The following is a 20,076-nucleotide window of genomic DNA, read 5'->3' as shown; positions in this document are numbered from 1 at the left end:
ACTGTGGCCCTGCTCTTTGTGTCTTTAAATTCTTAGTGGGGTTTTTCCTAAAATTGGTCAGCCATTGGACTCACTGCATACCCTATAACTGTAAAGCAGACCCTCTTCTTTCTAATGGGAACATGTCGTACCTTGTTACTGTGGCCCTGCTCCACGTGTCTTTAAACTCTTAGTGGGGTTTTTCCTAAAATTAGTCAGCCGTTGGACTCACTGCATACCCTATAACTGTATAGCAGACCCTCTCCTTTCTAATGGGAACATGTCGTACCTTGTTACTGTGGCCCTGCTCCGTGTGTCTTTAAATTCTTAGTGGGGTTTTTCCTAAAACTAGTCAGCCGTTGGACTCACTGCATATCCTATAACTGTATAGCAGACCCTCTCCTTTCTAATGGGAACATGTCGTACCTTGTTACTGTGGACCTGCTCCGTGTGTCTTTAAATTCTTAGTGGGGTTTTTCCTAAAATTAGTCAGCCGTTGGACTCACTGCATACCCTATAACTGTATAGCAGACCCTCTCCTTTCCTCATCATGGCCTCACCTCGGCACTATGAACTCTCCTGAAGGAGAAGTCAGGGCCCTCGGGAGGAGTCTCCAGTTCTCTGGTGGGCCCGTCCAAACCCTGCCGAAAAGCAGCACTGGTTAAGAAAAGTGTGGGGGAAGGTTCCCGGACACTCTATGGCTGCTTTTTTAATGTGGATCGGCCATGCTTATGCATGTTATTTCTCAAACCGCATTACAGATCAGGCCATTGTCCAACTCTGTATTCAAGAAATTAAATGTGCAAAGAAAGATGTGTGTATGTGTGTCAAAGCACCACCTACAAGGTTGATGTTGGACGGGCTGCCATTGCTTCTGCAACAAGCTGCATTAGAGGACTTCCTGTGAGAAATGACATGCAGGCTAGATAGGGTTTCCCTCTATGCCAGTCCTTTCGCCAAGCTAAATACAACTGTCAGCAAAAAAAGTTGTGGACTGGCTCCGTACCGTCCCTGGCCACATTCACCTGTCCACGTGTTTGTGGTTAGACGGTCTTTCCCAGTAAGTGCATTGGGGAGGGCACGGGTAATGTTGTGGGACCCGTGCTTGTAGATGGCGGAGGCGATACCGGGAAATATAGTGGCTGCTGGGGACCGAGTATGGACAGCCGGCCGCCGCCGGCATGAGGTTGTGAAAAGCTTCAGCCTCCATGAGCTTAAAAGGCCATATTTCAAGTGCAAAAAGCTGCCCAGAAATCTGGCAGTTTAGTGTTGCGGCCTGTGGGTGGGTGGGTGGGTGGCTGGCTGCATACTTGCACTTGCATTCCAAGTAACAGAAAACTAAGCAGATGGTGGCCTCTATCATCATCATGGCCTCACCTCGGCACTATGAACTCTCCTGAAGGAGAAGCCAGGGCCCGCCGGAGGAGTCTCCGGTGCTATGGTGGGCCCGTCCAATCCTGCCGAAAAGCAGCCCTGGCTAAGAAAAGTGTGGGGGAAGGTTCCCGGACACTCTATGGCTGCTTTTTTAATGTGGATCGGCCATGCTTATGCATGTTATTTCTCAAACCGCATTACAGATCAGGCCATTGTCCAACTCTGTATTCAAGAAATTAAATGTTGTGGGACCTGTGCTTGTGGAAGGCGGAGGTGATACCAGGAAATATAGTGACGGCTGGGGACCGAGTATGGACACCCGGCCGCGGCCGGCATGAGGTTGTGAAAAGCTTCCGCCTCCACGAGCTTAGTAAGCCACATTTCAAGTGCAAGCAGCTGTCAAAAATTTGGTAGTATAGTATTGCAGCCTGTGGGTGGGTGGCTGGCTGGCTGCCTGCATACTTGTGCTTGCATTCCAAGGAATGGGATAGGGACAACTGAACGCTGCAGTGGGACAAGGATGTGGACGGTGGTTGTTGCATGTCTGCAACGACAGGTGCATGGCGGGAGGCATCTTCGCATGCGCCAAGGATCACTTATGATGGGTACACTTTTAGGCAGTGACCTGGAAGTCAGAGATGCTTCCAGAGGTCTTCCCCATGCTGTTCCCATGTCTTTTCAGCACTGTATGCATGTGTCTGATGATGTGTTACACACCACATGGCCAGATAAGGTTGTAAAATGTTAAAATTACATTTCCCAGTGAATGCATTTGTCTTGGTTGAAAGCAATGCAAAAGTGCAAAAACGCATCAAAAACGCAGCGTGTGAACATAGCCCAAGGTGTGGAGGAGTATTTTTGGTTTTGGTTATTTATTTTGCCTTCTATACAAGTCATTACCCTGGAAAGGATGTTCCTTAACATATTTCCCAGGAAAATCCATTTTGGTTTTGTTTTTGTATGTTTTATTGTGAGTCCGTAAAAGTGGCGTAATACTCTGACAACGTTGTAAACAGCAGTGACCTGGGAGTCAGAAATGCTTCCATGGGTCATCCCCATGCTGTTCCCATGTCATTTGAGCACTGTTCCCATCGATTTGGGCAATTTTTAGGCCCTCTGCAGACCGCCGGGGGGAGCCGCCTGAAAAATGCTCGAGGTTCCCATAGACTTTCTTTGGGCTCGTTGCTCGGGTCGAGCACCCGAGTATTCCAATTTGGTCAACCCGAGCAACGAGTACCCGAGCATTTTAGTGCTCGCTCATCACTAGTTATAAATGCTTTTTTAAAGCATTTGTTTAACTGAATTATCTTATACAGGGAAGGTTAGGGAGGGGGTATAATCACAAATAGCTGAATGCTGATGGATTGGAGGGCACGGGGGACCTGACAGGTTCCCTTTAAAGGTAATCTGTCAGGTCATTTTTGCTTGGGCAGCCCTTTCAGAATACGTAACTTTTATTGTTGAACGTTACCCCATTGTGTTGCTGTAAGCACATGAAAAGTTATTGTTGTGCGCCGGCAAGTCAAGCATATGTAAATACAAAATTAATATTTACCCCTTCCTTGACCATAATCCCGCCTACCCCTCTGCGCTGGTGTCACTGACGAGGGGAAATCAGTCTGACATATTACTCGCTCGAGGATCGCATCGCAATCCTCGGACTGGCTGTCTTCTCTCCTGACCTGAGCATGACAGCTAAATAGCAATACATGCTCTCACACACAGGTCAGGAGAGCAGATGGCCAGTCCGAGGATTGTGATGCGATCCTCAGGCGAGTAACATGGCAGTCTGATTGTACCCAATCAGTGACGCCACCACAGAGGTGTGGGCGGGGTTATGGGGTAAATCTTAATTTGTCATTTATATACGCTTGGCTAGCCGTGTGCATGTAAACACGTATGCCCAAGGAACGCATTGCAATCCTCGGACTGGCCGTCTGCTCTCCTGACCTGAACGTGACAGCATGTATTATTATGCAGCTGTCACGCTCAGGTCAGCAGAGCAGATGGCCAGTCAGAGGATTGCGATGTGATCCTCGGGCATATGGCAGTCTGCCTAAATCACTGACACCTGCAGAGTGGTGGGCGGAATTATGGGCAGGGGAAGGGGTGAATATTCATTTAGCATTAACGTACATTTGATTAACTGGCGCAAGACAATACATTTTCCTGGGCTTACAGCAACACAACTGGGTAACGTACATTAATAAAAATGACATATCCAGAGAGGGCTGCCCAAGCCCTATTTCAGGATACTATTAGTAGGGTATGCAAAAATAACCTGACAGATTCCCATTAAGCTGAATTCGGCTCATTTGATTGATAGACTCATGAAAAGAAAGGGAGTTTTTCTCCCAATTTGTATATGCCTTGTTCATAATTTTAATCATCAATGTTATTATATGTGCTTTTAAATTGAAAAAAATAGTGATAGGTTCTCTTTAAGTAAAGCTTTTTTTCTCATAACTGAGCCTGTGGGCAGAAGGTTGCTGAAAGAGGACAACTCCTTTGGGTTGTTAAGAGGCCATAGAGATATACTGAGAGCAGAGATTTCATTATTACATACGTACAATATAAAGCATATCAGAATACACATGTATTGTGTTTTCAATCTATTTGCTGCTATATACTCACCTATTTGTGTTAGGTGTCTCACTTTTGATTTCAACAAACTGTTCCCTTGCATTTTCTTTTGATGCATCTAGAAAAATATTAAAGAACACTTCTTATGATTCATTGAATGTATTACACTTAAATAACAGAGAAACAATACAAATTTATAACTGTCTACCAGTAGCTTAGCTACTTGGGGGGGCAGAGGGTGTGGTTGCCCCAGCCCAGCGCTCAGAGTGGCCCAACCGGAGCTGTCGCTACCCTTAACTACATTGGCGTGCATAGCACGCCAATATAGTTATCTGCAGTAAAGCAGGGAGATACGATGTCCCTGTTCTACTGCTCTACGTTTAGTGACCGAAGCGCCGGCGCACTGTGCAGACATCAGTGTTCCGACGCAGTGACGTCATTGCGTCATGTCGGGACAGCGTGTTGGTCCGCCAGGAGGACATGTGAGGACATGGATTGTTGAAACTGTTCAACAATTTTGGTTCTCAAGTCCTCACACAGTTATCTTCTCCTCTTTCTGTTCTCCATGCTTAGTGTGGCACACACAGAGACACAATGCAAAGATTGAGTCTATTTCTCCCCTTTTTATCTGGTTTCAGGTGTGATTTTCATATTGCCCACACCTGTTACTTGCCGCAGATGAGTTTGAATGAGCATCATATGCTTGAAAGAAAGTTGTTTACCCACAATTTTAGAAAGGTACCAACAATTTTGTCGGGTCCATTTTTGAGGTCTTGTGTGAAATTATATCCAATATGCCTCTTTTCAGTTTTTTTTTGTGGTTCCAATATACACAAAGGAAATAAACATGTATAACAAAACATGTGTAATTATAATAATTTTCTGGGAGAAATACGTCATTTTTTGGAACAATTTCAAGAGTGCCAACACTTTCTGCCATTACTGTATTTATTCATGTTATATCTGATGGTGATCCCATGTTTCTTGCATACTATTTTTTTCTCTTTCTTCCATACTATTTTTTTCTGTTTCTTCATACAAAATTAGCAAAAATATAAATAATCAGATGAGGGGCAAATATTTTTGCACAGCATTGTATACAAACATAAGGGATTGAGAAGAGGTAAAAATTTTACGAAGATTGTATTCAAGTCCTTTATGAAGTCACTTATGTAAAGTGATCTTTCAGAGAAGTTAGACTGGCCCACCTGCCTCCGGCTTGATTGATGTTCCAAAGGTCAGGTAAATTTTCAGAAACCACCAGCTGTGGCATCAAGGACAGCTCACTGCCAAGTTGAAGCCATGGCTAGTACACTGTTCTTCACTATCCATGTCCTATATGCTACCGAAGTTACACCCACCTCAGTGGTAGCTAAGAATGATGGGCATGACCTTTTCTGCTCATTTATAGTAGTGCAGGAGCTGCTTGCTGCTCACTTCTGTTATCAGGGCCGCCATCAGGGCATTACTGCCCTTATTGTTGTATGGGGCCCCGTGAGCAGCAGTACAGTGGGGGGACCCGGGCCCAGTCGGGGCACCCCCCTCTTGTGCTTCTGCTCACGGGGCCCCATGCTGTGACACCTTGGCGCTCAGTTCCTTACCGGAGCTCCACAGGCTGCAGCAGTTCCCTCATGGTAGCTACTAGATCAGAGTTGATTTTTTGAGGGAATGATGTCACTGGAAGGGGCGTAACCTACTCAGTCCAGGTCAGATCGGATATCAGAGAACAGCGTTGACATGACATAATGAATTGGGGCAGAGGGTGCATATAAATATAATGAATCAGGGGTGCAGGAGGTACAGAGAAGGTTGACAGAGTGTGACTGGTAATAAATTGGGGAAAAGAGTACAGGTTCTAATTCATTTATATATTTATTAGGTGGGGAAGTGGCTATTTACAGTTAGTGGGGGCACAGTGGTGGATTACCATTTATATTTGGAATGGTGGGTTGCATAATGACTAATTATATTTTAATGGTGGGTGCACGTCTGTATTCAGCTATGTAATGTAGAAGTTGGGGAATGTGCTCTAGATAACTGTGTTATTTTATGCAGAGACAAGTCCTGGCTGGAAGAAGTGATGGCAGTTTGTGCTGGATGAAGGAAAGGAGAAAAGCGAAGATGAAGGACTTCACCTAGAGACGTCACCGATGTGTCAGTGTGTTATCTGTACACTGACACTATACACTATATACTATATACAGAGCTCCTGCGTATAATGTCACTGGTGATCACTATATTACCTGTACACTGACACTATATACAGAGCCCCTGTGTATATCACTGGTGATCACTGTATTACCTGTACACTATACACAGAGCTCCTGTGTATAATGTTATTGGTGATCACTGTATTATCTGTACACTGACACTATATACAGAGCTCCTGTGTATAATGTCACTGGTGATCATTCTATTACCTGTACACTTACATTATACACTGATGGAGAAAAAAAGTCCAGCATCCAATATGGGAAAAAAAATATTTTTTTTTTCATTTCTTGTGGCCTATACAAGCTTTCAGCCCGTGCTGAGTGAGCTGGATACAATTGTATTTTTTACATTATACACTATATACCATGTACAGAGCTCTAGTGTATAATGGCACTTATGGTAATATTAGTATTGTATTTTTTTATTAATGATCAGTATTGTAGTATTCGGTCACTGTGTGGTGGTAAAATGTGGTCCAGTCATGATGTGGCGGTTGTTGACCCTTGTATGTGGTATTATTCGGTGACAATGTGATGGTAATATGTGGTCTGGTCATGGTGTGGTGGTTTTTGTCCCTTGTATGTGGTATTATTCGGTCACTATGTGGTGGTAATATGTGGTCTGGCCATGGTGTAGTGGTATTTGATCCTTGTATGTGGTATTATTGGTCATTTTAAAAAATGTATATGACACATTCCCTTAAAGAAAAATAAATAAAAATATACCTAAAAAGAGTATTGTATATTTTAAGAAAATTTTAATAGGTTAGAGTAGAGTAGGGCCCGACCAGAAGAGTCTACCTTATCGTGGTGGTGGCGGCTTTAAAAATCTTTTGGCCAAAACAAAAGCTGATGGCTATGTTTGTGATCTGGTGTTCACTGGGAACTGGAATGTGTGATTGGTGAGGATGTGGTGCAGAAGTGGAGTTTTTCCAAAAGTGTGCAGTCGGATTGTAGAAGGTTTGAGGGATGGGGGCGGAGCTGGGGTGGAGTCTCAAGGGGGACCAAAAATTTTGCCAGTTTGGGGCCCTGAAATTCCTTGTGGCAGCCGTGTCTGTTATGACTGTTGCACAAAAAATAAAATTTTCTTACCTGAAAATGTATTTTTCTTAAGGCAGCATTATTTGATTAACCTCCCAATATTACTTATGACAAAGGAATCACAATAATTAGCAATCAAATGTTTAATTAACTATAGACATCCAATCCCGTTATATCCTTTTGGACTCTGAAAGATCTAAGCATTAACTGCAAAGACACAAAATAAATGGGAAGGTACCAGGGCTGCATTAAAACTCGAGGAAAAGCAAACATCAGTTAAGTAAAATGTATTTCTTAATCTTTGTCCTCTGGTGACATAAATTGGAGCTAAGTGACAGTAGGATTAATGGGAGAAGAATAAAAAAATGTGCTTGACTGAGCACTCCAAGGCTGAGAGCTAGTCATTTTAGGGCACATTCAACCTGCAGTTGTGAGCTCCCTTGAAGTCACCTGCAAAATCTATTAAAGGGAATCTGTCAGCAGGCTTCTGCTACGTAATCTAAGGACATCTGAAGTAAGGGTTAAAATACTGAATTCAAGGATGTGTCACTTATCAGGGTGTGTGCTGTTGTTTCCCTACAATGAAGGTTTTATCACTAGGACAGTATCATTGCTGTGACTAGCTGCCTGGTGCCAAGTCGCTCCGCCATGCCCCCTCCTGTGATAAGCAGCTCACTGTCTATAGACAATGTGCATAGAGAGCCTAGTGTGGACAGAGTCAAATTTCTTAGTTCTGCTGCATTCTATTTCTAAGAACTGCGATTGTGTCACAACAGCTGCACTCAGTAAACTAAGTGCTTCATTGTTGGAATCTGGGTCTCTTATCCTACCTTATGCTGCTGTCAGATGAGGTAGCAAAAACCTGGTGACAGATTCCCTTTAAGTCTGATCCAGGGTGAAGGGTCATTTCTCCCAAAGAGAAATCTGGCTTGAAAATGTCTCAAAAAGAATAATGCCCAAAGCATCGGCTTCGATGGTGGGTGTCCTCAACCCTGGCATGCTTATAGCTGACCTGATAACTGCAGACATAGAACCCTGAGAGTTAATAATTAATCCGAGATGCTGCTTTTCTTTATTAGGTTCCAGTTGAGACTTGCTCTGTTTCAGAAGAAACCCATGTGCTTGAGTCAGATAATTAGAAGTTCCACTCCAGCGCTTTCCTTTTTAAGCAATTGTTAAAGTAAGCTATGTCATGAATACTCCTGAGATAAAGAAATTTAGCCACAGGAACTATGACCTTTGTTACGATGCCAAATAGCATGTGTAAATAGGCTTCTGATCAGCCAAAAGTTGATACATAATGACCCTATTTTAAAATGATCAGGACTGAAATTATGTCCATCATGAACTTTGTTTGTTAAAGAAATCTATTTATTTATTTCAGGTAGACATTTAGTCTCCATCTGTATTCCTGTTTGGGTAGAGCAAAAACGACGGAGAATTAGACCTACCGGTAATTCGATTTCCAGGTAGTCCCTCAAGACAGCACACCAGGAGGTAGTCTTCCTTGGCCTATACAGGGACAGGATCACAGAGAGGTTAAAAGGCCTTTCCCACCTCCACCCTCCAGTGTCTTTCAAAGTACTACAGAAGGTTGGATGCAAATGGTCTATACGAAGCAATAGAAACTCATCTACAAGAGAAAACATAATGGAGGGGAAATAATGGTACTGCCCTGAGGGACTATCTGGAAATCAATTTACCGCTAGGTCTAATTTCTCTTTCCCAGTACTTCCCTCCGGACAACACACTATGAGCAGTACAAGATAAATAGCAACGGGATGGGAGTTACAGAAGCCCTAATGGGCCATAGTTCCGGGCAAAAACTAGGATAGATATGGTAACTGATCTGTAAGATCAGAAGAAAATATAGACAATAGAATCAGTTTTCCAAGCACATGAATACATATGAAGTGCATCTCAAGATCCCTAACCAGGAATTATATACCCAGTTTTAGCTCCAAAACAACCTGGAACAATAAAGACTTGATGAAACTAATTAGAAGGATCAAATCTTTGCAAAAATAAATCACTGTAGTCAGAGTTTGATATATATGTATAATGCCAAAGATTCAGCACAAATAAGGTAGTCAAATTATACGGCAGAAAACAGATAGAGTGCGACACTCCACTGTTGCACCACAACACAAACAATGGACGCAGTAACTGCTGGTTCATTGCAATGCTTTATAACAGCGATCAGACTTAAAAAGTGAAAAAGTTAAAGTCCCATGAAGGGACTAAGTAATAAAGTAAAAAAAAGAAAAAAAAATTGTACAAATAATTTTAAAAAAATCACAAAATAATATTTATATATATATGATGATTATGGCTTACAGCCAATGAAAACACAACAGTCATTATCTCAGTAAATTAAAATAATTAACAAAAAACACCTGCAAAGGCTTCCTAAGCATTTAAAAAGGTCCATTAGTCTGTTTCAGTAGGCTCCACAATCATGGGGAAGACTGCTGACTTGACAGATGTCCAGAAGGCAGTCATTGACACACTCTACAAGGTCCCAGAGTTCCAATTTTCATTTGGAAATCAAGGTCCCAGAGTCTGGAGGAAGAGCGGAGATGCACACAATCCAAGCTGCTTCAGGTCTAGTGTGAAGTTTCCACAATCAGTGATGGTTTGGGGAGCCATGTCATCTGCTTGTGTAGGTCCACTGTGTTTTATCAAGACCAAAGTCAGTGCAGCCGTCTACCAGGAAATTTTAGAGCACTTCATGCTTCCCTCTGCCGACAAGCTTTTTGGAGATGGAAATTTCATTCTACAACAGGACTTGGCACCTGTCCACACAGCCAAAAGTACCAATACCTGGTTTAAAAACAACAGTATCACTGTGCTTGATTGGCCAGCAAACTCGCCTGACCTTAACCCCATAGAGAATCAATGGGGTATTGTCAAGAGGAAGATGAGACACCAGACCCAATAATGCAGACGACGAGCTAAAGGCTGCCATGAAAGCAGCCTGGACTTCCATAACACCTTAGCAGTGCCACAGGCTGATCACCTCCATGCCACACTGCATTGATGCAGTAATTGATGCAAAAGGAGCCCCGACCAAGTAATGAGTGCATTTACTGGACATACATTTCAATAGGCCAACATTTCGGATTTTAAAAACATTTTTCAAGCTGTTGTTATAAAGTATTCTATTTTACTGAGATAATGACTTTTGTGTTTTCATTGGCTGTAAGCCTTAATCATCAACATTAACAGAAATAAACACTTGAAATAGATAACTCTGTTTGTAATGACTCTATATAATATATGAGTTTCACTTTTTGTATTGAAGAACTGAAATAAATTAACTTTTTGATGATATTCTAATTTAGTGAGATGCACTTTATACACTGCTCAAAAAAATAAGGGGAACACTTAAACAACAGAATATAACTCCAAGTAAATCAAACTTCTGTGAAATCAAACTGTCCACTTAGGAAGCAACACTGAATGACAATCAATTTCACATGCTGTTGTGCAAATGGAATAGACAATAGATGGAAATTATTGACAAATATCAAAACACACTCAATAAAGGAGTAGTTCTGCAGGTGGGGACCACAGACCACATCTCAGTACCAATGCTTTCTGGCTGATGTTTTGGTCACTTTTGAATGTTTGTTGTGCTTTCACACTCGTGGTAGCATGAGAAGGACTCTACAACCCACAGAAGTTGCTCAGGTAGCGCGGCACATCCAGGATGGCACATCAATGAGAGCTGTGGCAAGAAGGTTTGCTGTGTCTGTCAGCGTAGTGTCCAGAGGCTGGAGGCGCTACTAGGACACATGCCAGTACACCAGGAGACGTGGAGGGGGCCATAGGAGGGCAACAACCAAGCACCAGGACCTCTACCTCCGCCTTTGTGCAAGGAGGAACAGGAGGAGCACAGCCAGAGCCCTGCAAAATGACCTCCAGCAGACCACAAATGTGCATGTGTCTGCACAAACAGTTAGAAACCGACTCCATGAGGGTGGTATGAGGGCCTGACGTCCACAGATGGGGGTTGTGCTCACAGCCCAACACCATGCAGGACGCTTGGCATTTGCCACAGAACACCAGGATTGGCAAAGTCACCACTGGCGCCCTGTGCTCTTCACAGATGAAAGCAGGTTCACACTGAGCACATGTGACAGACGTGACAGAGTCTGGAGACGCAGTGGAGAGCGATCTGCTGCCTGCAACATCCTTCAGCATGACCGTTTGGCAGTGGGTCAGTAATGGTGTGGGGTGGCATTTCTTTGGAGGGCCGCACAGCCCTCCATGTGCTCGCCAGAGGTAGCTTGACTGCCATTAGGCACCGAGATGAGATCCTCAGACCCCTTGTGAGACCATATGCTGGTGTAGTTGGCCCTGGGTTCCTCCTAATGCAGGACAATGCCAGACCTCATGTGGCTGGAGTGTGTCAGCAGTTCCTGCAAGATGAAGACATTGAAGCTATGGACTGGCCCGCCCGTTCCCCAGACCTGAATCCGATTGAGCACATCTGGGACATCATGTCTCGCTCCATCCACAGACTGCACCACAGACTGTCCAGGAGTTGGCGGATGCTTTAGTCCAGGTCTGGGAGGAGATCCCACAGGAGACCATCTGCAACCTCATCAGGAGCATGCCGAGGCATTGTAGGGAGGTCATATAGGCACGTGGAGGCCACACACAATACTGAGCCTCATTTTGACTTGTTTTAAGGACATTACATCAAAGTTGGATCAGCCTGTAGTGTGTTTTTCCACTTTAATTTTGGGGGTGACTCCAAATCCAGGCCTCCATTGGTTAATAAATTTGATTTCCATTGATGATTTTTGTGTGATTTTGTTGTCAGCACATTCAACTTTGTACAGAGCAAAGTATTTAATGAGAATATTTCATTCCTTCAGATCTAGGATGTGTTATTTGAGTGTTCCCTTTATGCTTTGAGCAGTGTATTTCTGAATATGGTACCCATAAATTTGTATTTTTATGTATTTTTTTTTATGTACTTTTTTATGTATTTTTATGTAAAAAAAAAAAAGTAAACCTTTCATATCGCTGCGTCCGAAATGACTCGCCCCATAAAACTATCACGCTAATAAGCCCCTTCAATGAACATGGTAAAAAAAAAAAAAAGGCTAAAAAGTGCTTTTTCATCATATCACTGAACAAAAAGTGGAATAAAACGTGATCACAAAGACGATGTAAATGAAAAAGGCATAGCTGAAAACATCATCTTGTCCCTCAAAAAAAAAGGTACAAAATAGCTAAGTCAGCGAAGAAATGAAAAACTTATAGCTGTCAGAATACAGCGATGCAAAAACAAATATTGTTTTCTAAAAAAATAGTTTTTATTATGTAAAAGCAGCAAAACATAAACATTTTTTTATAAATGTAGTATCGCTTTAAACTGATCTGAAGAATAAGACCATGGCCCCACTATCAATATTCAGTCAGTATTTTTTCCAAGAGTGGGAGCCAAAACCAGGAGTGGGTGATAAATGCAGAATTGGCGCACTTGTTTCTATTATACCCTTTCTCAAGCGCTTTTGATGCGGAATTTCCGCAGCGTAAATGCTTGAAAAACGCTTAGTAATACGTGCCCCATGGTCCCCAATGAAAATCCGCATGTTCTGTGCACATGCTGCGTAATTTTCTGCAGTGGATTTTCCTTGCGGAAAAATCCGCAGCATGTCCATTATTTGTGCATTTCCGCATGCGGATTTGAGGTCACAATACATTTGAAAAACGCAAGTCAAATCCGCATGTAAAAACGCTGCAAAAACGCTTAAAAAACGCGTGTAAAATCCGCAAGCGTTTTTACTGCCAAAGATATGCAGAAACACTGCGGAAATTTTCTGCTTCAATTTTGCATCGTGGGCGCATAGCCTAAGGCTGTGTGCCCACTATGCGTTTTTCAAGCGTTTTTGCTGTGGAATTTCCGCAGCGTAAATGCTTGCAAAACGCTTGGTATTCTGTGCCCCATGATCCCCAATGAAAATCTGCATGTTCTGTGCCCATGCTGCGGAATTTTCCGCAGCGGATTTTCCTTGCGGAAAAATCCGCAGCATGTCCATTATTTGTGTGTTTCTGCATGCGGATTTGAGGTCACAATGCATTTGAAAAACGCAAGTCAAATCCGCATGTAAAAATGCTGCAAAAACGCGTAAAAAACGTGTGTAAAATCCGCAAGCGTTTTTACTGCCAAGAACATGCAGAAACGCTGCAGAATTTTTCGGCTTCAATTCTGTGTCGTGGGCACATGCCCTAAAGTTGACTTATCACTTTTACCACACTGAGAACACCATAAAAAAACCTCAAAAAACAATTCAAGATTTGCTGGTTTTTGTTCATTCTGCTTCTCAAAAATCGGAATAGAAAGTGATCAAAAAATGTTATGTGTTATATGGTCCCATAAAAACATCAACTTGTCCACAAGAAACAAGCTCTCAAATGATACAACTTTTACCGCAAGAGGAACGGCGTAAAAAAAAATAAAACCAATTCTTCATCTGCTGTTGGTTTTTTTCATTTTGCCTTCCAAAGATAGCAGTAAAACTCAGCACACATTTATAATGCACTCTACGCTGAGCGCTTACACCAAGGTTTCAAACGAAACCGCCGGCGGTAGATTCCCTATAATGGGGCAGATGGGGGTCACTGTGGATGCTGTCTGTCCTATCGTTGTTTTAGGTGTGCATAAAAGCTCGGTTGACCACAGTTTTGTGCACTTCTTAAAAGAAGGAAAATGCTGAACAGAAGGCAGATGGAATCCAGAGTAACTCTGCTGCCTCATTTTAGTGACTGGATCACGTCACTCGAAGATTTAGATGGAAACCCAAAAAAAAGTGTTCAGCGTAGAGCGCAGGATAAATATGATCCAAAATCTTATGTAAAATGTTCCCAACAAAAGCTTCAAATCCATCCACAAAAAAAGCAAGTCCTCACTCCGTCATCTGTTAACATAAATATAGGGCACTTCTACGTTACTGGTAGTACATAGGCTCTGGAAAAGAAAAATGGCTCCTTGTCCCTTATAAGGAATTCAGCAAATCTGCACTCCCAAATCCAAATGCCCCTCTCCCTTCTGAGCCTCAGTGTGCCTAAACCACATTTAGCGTCCACATGTTTAGCATTTTTGTAGTAATGAGAGTCCACCCAATTTATGGGTGCATGTCTCCAGAATCACGATCTGCGCATAACGTACTGGTCACTGCAACGTACTGGGCACTACAACGGCAGTTTGCAATTTTCACTCAACAACATCAATTGCTGCTTATTTCTGGAAAAAACCCATGGAGTCAAAATCATCGCTACACCTGTAGATAAATTCCCCAAGGGGTATAATTTCCAAAATGGGGTCAATTGAGGGGGATTCTGCTGTTCTAGCACTTAGGGGCTCTGTATATGAAATCCCATGCCCACTATGCGTTTTTGTGCACCTGCGGATCACCTGCAGAAACTGACATGAGGTGCGTTTTTCAGATCCGCAGCATGTCTATTTCTCTTGCGGAAACGCATGTGGATTTTCCCCATAGACTTGCATTAGATGAGGAAAATCCGCATGCGTAAAAACTGCATGCGTGTTTTGAGTGAGTTTACGCAGCGGAAACGCACACAAAAACCCTACATGATGATCAATAAAGTTTGTTTAAAAAAATATTCTCTAATTTCAACATGAAGACATGAAAAACGCATGCATAAAAACCGCATCAAAAAACGCATGCGGCAAAACCGCATGTAAAAACCGCAAGTAACCTAATTTGCATATTAGGTGCGGAAATGGTGCAGATAACCCTAACGGTATACCCTAAGGGTATGTGCACACGGTGCAGATTTGCTGCGGTTTTGACGCTGCAGAATTGATTTTTTAACGAATCAGTCGATTCATGACATCCAAACCACAAGCAGCATGAATCAGAGTATGGCTGACACTTTGCAGTCATGTAGATTTTTCTTTGAAATGATCCGGCATTCCAAAGAAAACATAGTTTTAAAGATCTAGCTGGAGACTATAGATCCGGCTTCTCATGGCACCACTCTAGCCCATTGACAGGTGTTTCCAAGGTGTGTACAGAGGGAGAGACCTGTCAATCACCTGGAGGCATCTGGAAAAACCCGGATTAGTCTTATCTCTTTGACCTATGCTTTCTCTGAAACTCTGAAGCCAGGCTCTGATTATACTGTGCCCATAATTCTGTGCCCCCAACATCACCAGGGTTGTATTTTATGCTCTATTGTCGTTAAATTACCACAAATAAGGTGCAGTAGAAGGTCCATTTTCAGGAAGGTGTTAAAAAAAAGTGTGTGCGAAGGAGCCCTTATAGAAACATGACTAATGTAGTGGGAATTTCCCTGTGCTGCTGACTCTAAAAATTATGAACTCTTGCATATCTGACATGCATCAAGATCAGAAAATATTTTAGCAAATTGTATATTGTTATAGACTCACTTCTTCACGCTATGCAAACCTTCACTGTCCTGTGCTTCACTATAAAGAAAAGCTTTGATAATGTCGTAGCACGCGGTAGTATTTCAGAACATGGTTCACCTTTGCTACACATTTCCTCCAGGGTAGATATTCCTTTTGTAACTGCCTATATCGCATTGTTTGACAACAGACAACAACACGCTGATCTGTAGTAATCAATACACCCAATTGTTCCCAGCTAAGCAAATAGTACCCCCACAAATCTGATCCATAATGACTTCATATCTTCATATTATAATGAGATTATTCTCTTACAGGGGTTGTACCAAGATTGCAACCAATTATGACATGCTTACAAGATAGGATAAAAATGCCTGATCGCTACATCCACATGGACCCCCAAGCATATCGCTTTTTTTTTAAATCTGTGGGATTGCGATTAGCTATCTCTGACATTCTCAAGGAGTATGAACAGAGCATACTGGTGGACCCAAAGCTGGTGGGGATCCCAGCTTTGGGTTCCCCAGCGATCAGATACTTGTCACTTATTCTGTAGGGAAAAAAAACAGTCAAACCTTGTTTTAATTCTTAGAAGGAAATTCCAGTTAGACAAAAAGAGAAAAGGTCACAACTGCTTTGCATATTATGAGTTATTATGGATTTCTTTTATTAATATATGTAGGTCAAATATGTGTCTTATGCCAATATGCTAGTCCAGCTTTTAACAGTATTCTATTTTTTTTTACACAATATTAGAATAAACATATTTTTTATCAGTAGAATATGCATAACCATTCATTTTTCTCCACCAATATCTTTGAGATGCGTAACCTTTCATGGTTATATGTGCATTGCAAAAAGACTGCAATACAGCTGACCATTAATTGAATAGTGATTTTTATGTGTTTCACATCAACTTGCTGAACAGATGCATAAAAGCAGCACCGCAGTTGCAGCTGCTGAACAAGCATGAAAATAAGTACCACAATCTTTGTATATAAAGCAGTCCACATTGTATATCAGCTATATATATTGCAAAAGGCTGGAACACTTGTACTATTAGATTCTCTTGCTAGGTGAATGTTTGCTGAATGCTTCTGAGTGTATATGGTAACTCAACTTACGTGGTTGTGTTTTTTGTTTCAGGGATTTTTTTCCAAAGGAGTTGTTCATTATTTCACCTATTTTATTACTTTTCTTTATTGTTAAACTGATGCAAATGTGATAAAAAATTCATCAAACCATTCTGGAAGATCTCCATCAGACCATTAATGAACTCCATGAGTTGATTGGGATTTCATAGAGTTTCTGTTAGCGAATTTTAACAGAGAAATTTATCATGAAATGAGATGCAGCAAATTTCACACCTTGCCTACTCACCCCTGACCAGAGAGAGACAATCACCTGGCTACGAATACAGAGTAATTTGAAGGAGACTGAATTTTCAAAATTTACATATAAATACACTGTTTTATATGAATGAATTCCGGGTTATTTTGGGTACCCCTTTGTAACAACATTTTATTTTTTTTCCAATTGGAAACAAAACTTCATAGCTGCATATTATTCATGTGAATCGCAAAATACAAAATAGGAAAAATATTGAACAACTCATTAAAAAAATCATGGAAGCCAAATGCAACCTTCCAAAACTATGTATGGCCTACTGACTCATAAGGGTACCATGAATATTCAACTAGTGGAGGAAGTCTGTACTATAAACGCCTTGCCCTCCACAAGACGATTCCTGACACCTTAGGGCTCAACCTCATATAAGAATGCTGAACAAGTATTTCATTAATTGACTTTCATTAGAAAAAGAATGTATACACTCAGGTCCATATATATTTGGACAGAGACAACATTTTTCTAATTTTGGTTCTAGACATTACCACAATGAATTTTAAACAAAACAATTCAGATGCAGTTGAAGTTCAGACTTTCAGCTTTCATTTGAGGGTATCCACATTAAAATTGGATGAAGGGTTTAGGAGTTTCAGCTCCTTAACATGTGCCACCCTGTTTTTAAAGGGACCAAAAGTAATTGGACAATTGACTCCAAGGCTATTTCATGGACAGGTGTGGGCAATCACTTCGTTATGTCATTCTCAATTAAGCAGATAAAAGGCCTGGAGTTGATTTGAGGTATGGTGCATGCATTTGGAAGGTTTTGCTGTGACGTAAACATGCGGTCAAAGGAGCTCTCCATGCAGTTGAAACAAGCCATCCTTAAGCTGCAAAAACAGAAAAAACCCATCCGAGAAATTGCTACAATATTAGGAGTGGCAAAATCTACAGTTTGGTACATCCTGAGAAAGAAAGAAAGCACTGGTGAACTCATCAATGCAAAAAGACCTGGGCGCCCACGGAAGACAACGGTGGTGGATGATCGCAGAATAATCTCCATGGTGAAGAGAAACCCCTTCACAACAGCCAACCAAGTGAACAACACTCTCCAGGAGGTAGGCGTATCAATATCCAAATCTACCATAAAGAGAAGACTGCATGAAAGTAAATACAGAGGGTTCACTGCACGGTGCAAGCCACTCATAAGCATCAAGAATAAAAAGCCTAGACTGGACTTTGCTAAAAAACATCTAAAAAAGCCAGCACAGTTCTGGAAGAACATTCTTTGGACAGATGAAACCAAGATCAACCTGTACTAGAATGATGGAAAGAGAAAAGTATGGCGAAGGCGTGGTACAGCTCATGATCCAAAGCATACCATATCATCTGTAAAACACAGCGGAGGCAGTGTGATGGCTTGGCCATGCATGGCTGCCAGTGGAACTGGGTCACTAGTGTTTATTGATGATGTGACACAGGACAGAAGCAGCCGAATGAATTCTGATGTATTCAGAGCCATACTGTGTGCTCAGATCCAGCCAAATGCAGCCAAACTGATTGGTCGTCGTTTCATACTACTGATAGACAATGACCCAAAACATAAAGCCAAAGCAACCCAGGAGTTTATTAACCCCTTCAGGACCCAGCCTATTTTGACCCTAAAGACCTTGGCATTTTTGTCAATTCTGACCAGTGTCCCTTTACGAAGTAAAAACTCTGGAACACTTCAACGGATCCTAGCGATTCTGAGATTGTTTTTTCGTGACATATTGGGATTCATGTTAGTATTAAATTTAGGTCGATAATATTTGCGTTTATTTGTGAAAAAATCAAAAATATGGGAAAAAATTTGAAAATTTTGCAATTTTCAAATTTTGAATTTTTATTCTACTAAACCAGAGAGTGATGTGACACAAAATAGTTAATAAATAACATTTCCCACATGTCTACTTTACATCAGCACAATTTTGGAAAAAAATAAAAATTTTGGTAGGAAGTTTGAAGGGTTCAAAGTTCATCAGCAATTTATCTTTTTTCCAGCAAAATTTACAAAACAATTTTTTTAGTGACCACATCACATTTGAAGTCCCTTTGAGGGGTCTTTATGACAGAAAACACCCAAAAGTGACACCATTCCAAAAACTGCACCCCTCAAGATACTCAAAACTACATTCAAGAAGATTATTAACCCTTCAGGTGCATCACAAGAACTAAAGCCACATGGAAGAAAAAAATGAACATTTTTATTTTTCTAACAAAAATTTTCTTTTAGCCTAAATTTTTTAATTTTCACATGGGTAACAGGATAAAATGCATCCTAAAATTTGTTGGTCAATTTCTCCTTAGTACACTGATACCTCATATGTGGTCATAAACCACTGTTTGGGCACACGGCAGGGCTCAGAAGGGAAGGAGCGCCATTTTACTTTTTGAATGGAAAATTAGCTCCAAAAGTCAAATTGTGCTTCTTCTCTTCTGAGCCCTGCCATGCGCCCAAACAGTGGTTTATGACCACATATGAGGTATCAGTGTACTCAGGAGAAATTGACCAATACATTTTAGGATGCATTTTATCCTGTTACCCATGTGAAAATTAAAAAATTTAGGCTAAAAGAAAATTTTTGTGAAAAAAAAGGACTTTTTTGTTTTCACAGATCATTTTGTGAAGCACCTGGGGGTTCCAAGTGCTCACTATGCATCTAGATAGGTGCCTTGGGGGGTCTAGTTTCCAAAATGGGGTCACTTGTGGGGGAGCTCCACTGTTTAGGCACATTAGGGGCTCTCAAAACGCAACATGGTGTCCGCTAACAATTTGAGCCGATTTTCCATTCAATTTGTTAGCGGACACCATGTCGCGTTTGGAGAGCCGCTGTGTGCCCAAACATTAGAGCTCCCCCACAAGTGACCCCATTTTGGAAACTAGACCCCCCAAGGCACCTATCTAGATGCATAGTGAGCACTTGGAACCCCCAGATCCTTCACAAATTAATCCGTAAAAATAAAAAAGTGTTTTTTTTTCCACTTTTTCATTATTATGAATCAATTTGTGAAGCACCTGGGGGTTCCAAGTGCTCACTATGCATCTAGATAGGTGCCTTGGGGGGTCTAGTTTCCAAAATGGGGTCACTT

The 20,076-nt window shown here is 41.7% G+C and overlaps 1 protein-coding gene across 1 annotated transcript in view; it reads right to left on the bottom strand.

Annotated features, from left to right (window-relative positions):
• LOC141167250 (interleukin-17 receptor E-like protein) overlaps nt 1-20,076 on the bottom strand; it is a 213,946-nt gene that overhangs the window by 72,172 nt on the left and 121,698 nt on the right. The window contains exon 6 of the mRNA XM_073654688.1: nt 3,988-4,054. Within this exon, the coding sequence (XP_073510789.1) occupies nt 3,988-4,054 (67 nt within the window). The remainder of the gene's footprint in view (nt 1-3,987; nt 4,055-20,076) is intronic.

This window comes from Phyllobates terribilis, unplaced genomic scaffold (genome assembly GCF_046119375.1).
Source record: "Phyllobates terribilis strain yellow unplaced genomic scaffold, ASM4611937v1 Scaffold_11__3_contigs__length_659146591, whole genome shotgun sequence".
Lineage (NCBI taxonomy): Eukaryota > Metazoa > Chordata > Amphibia > Anura > Dendrobatidae > Phyllobates > Phyllobates terribilis.
The sequence above is the reverse complement of the archived record's forward strand: the minus strand, read 5'-3'. Positions and strand labels throughout refer to the sequence as shown.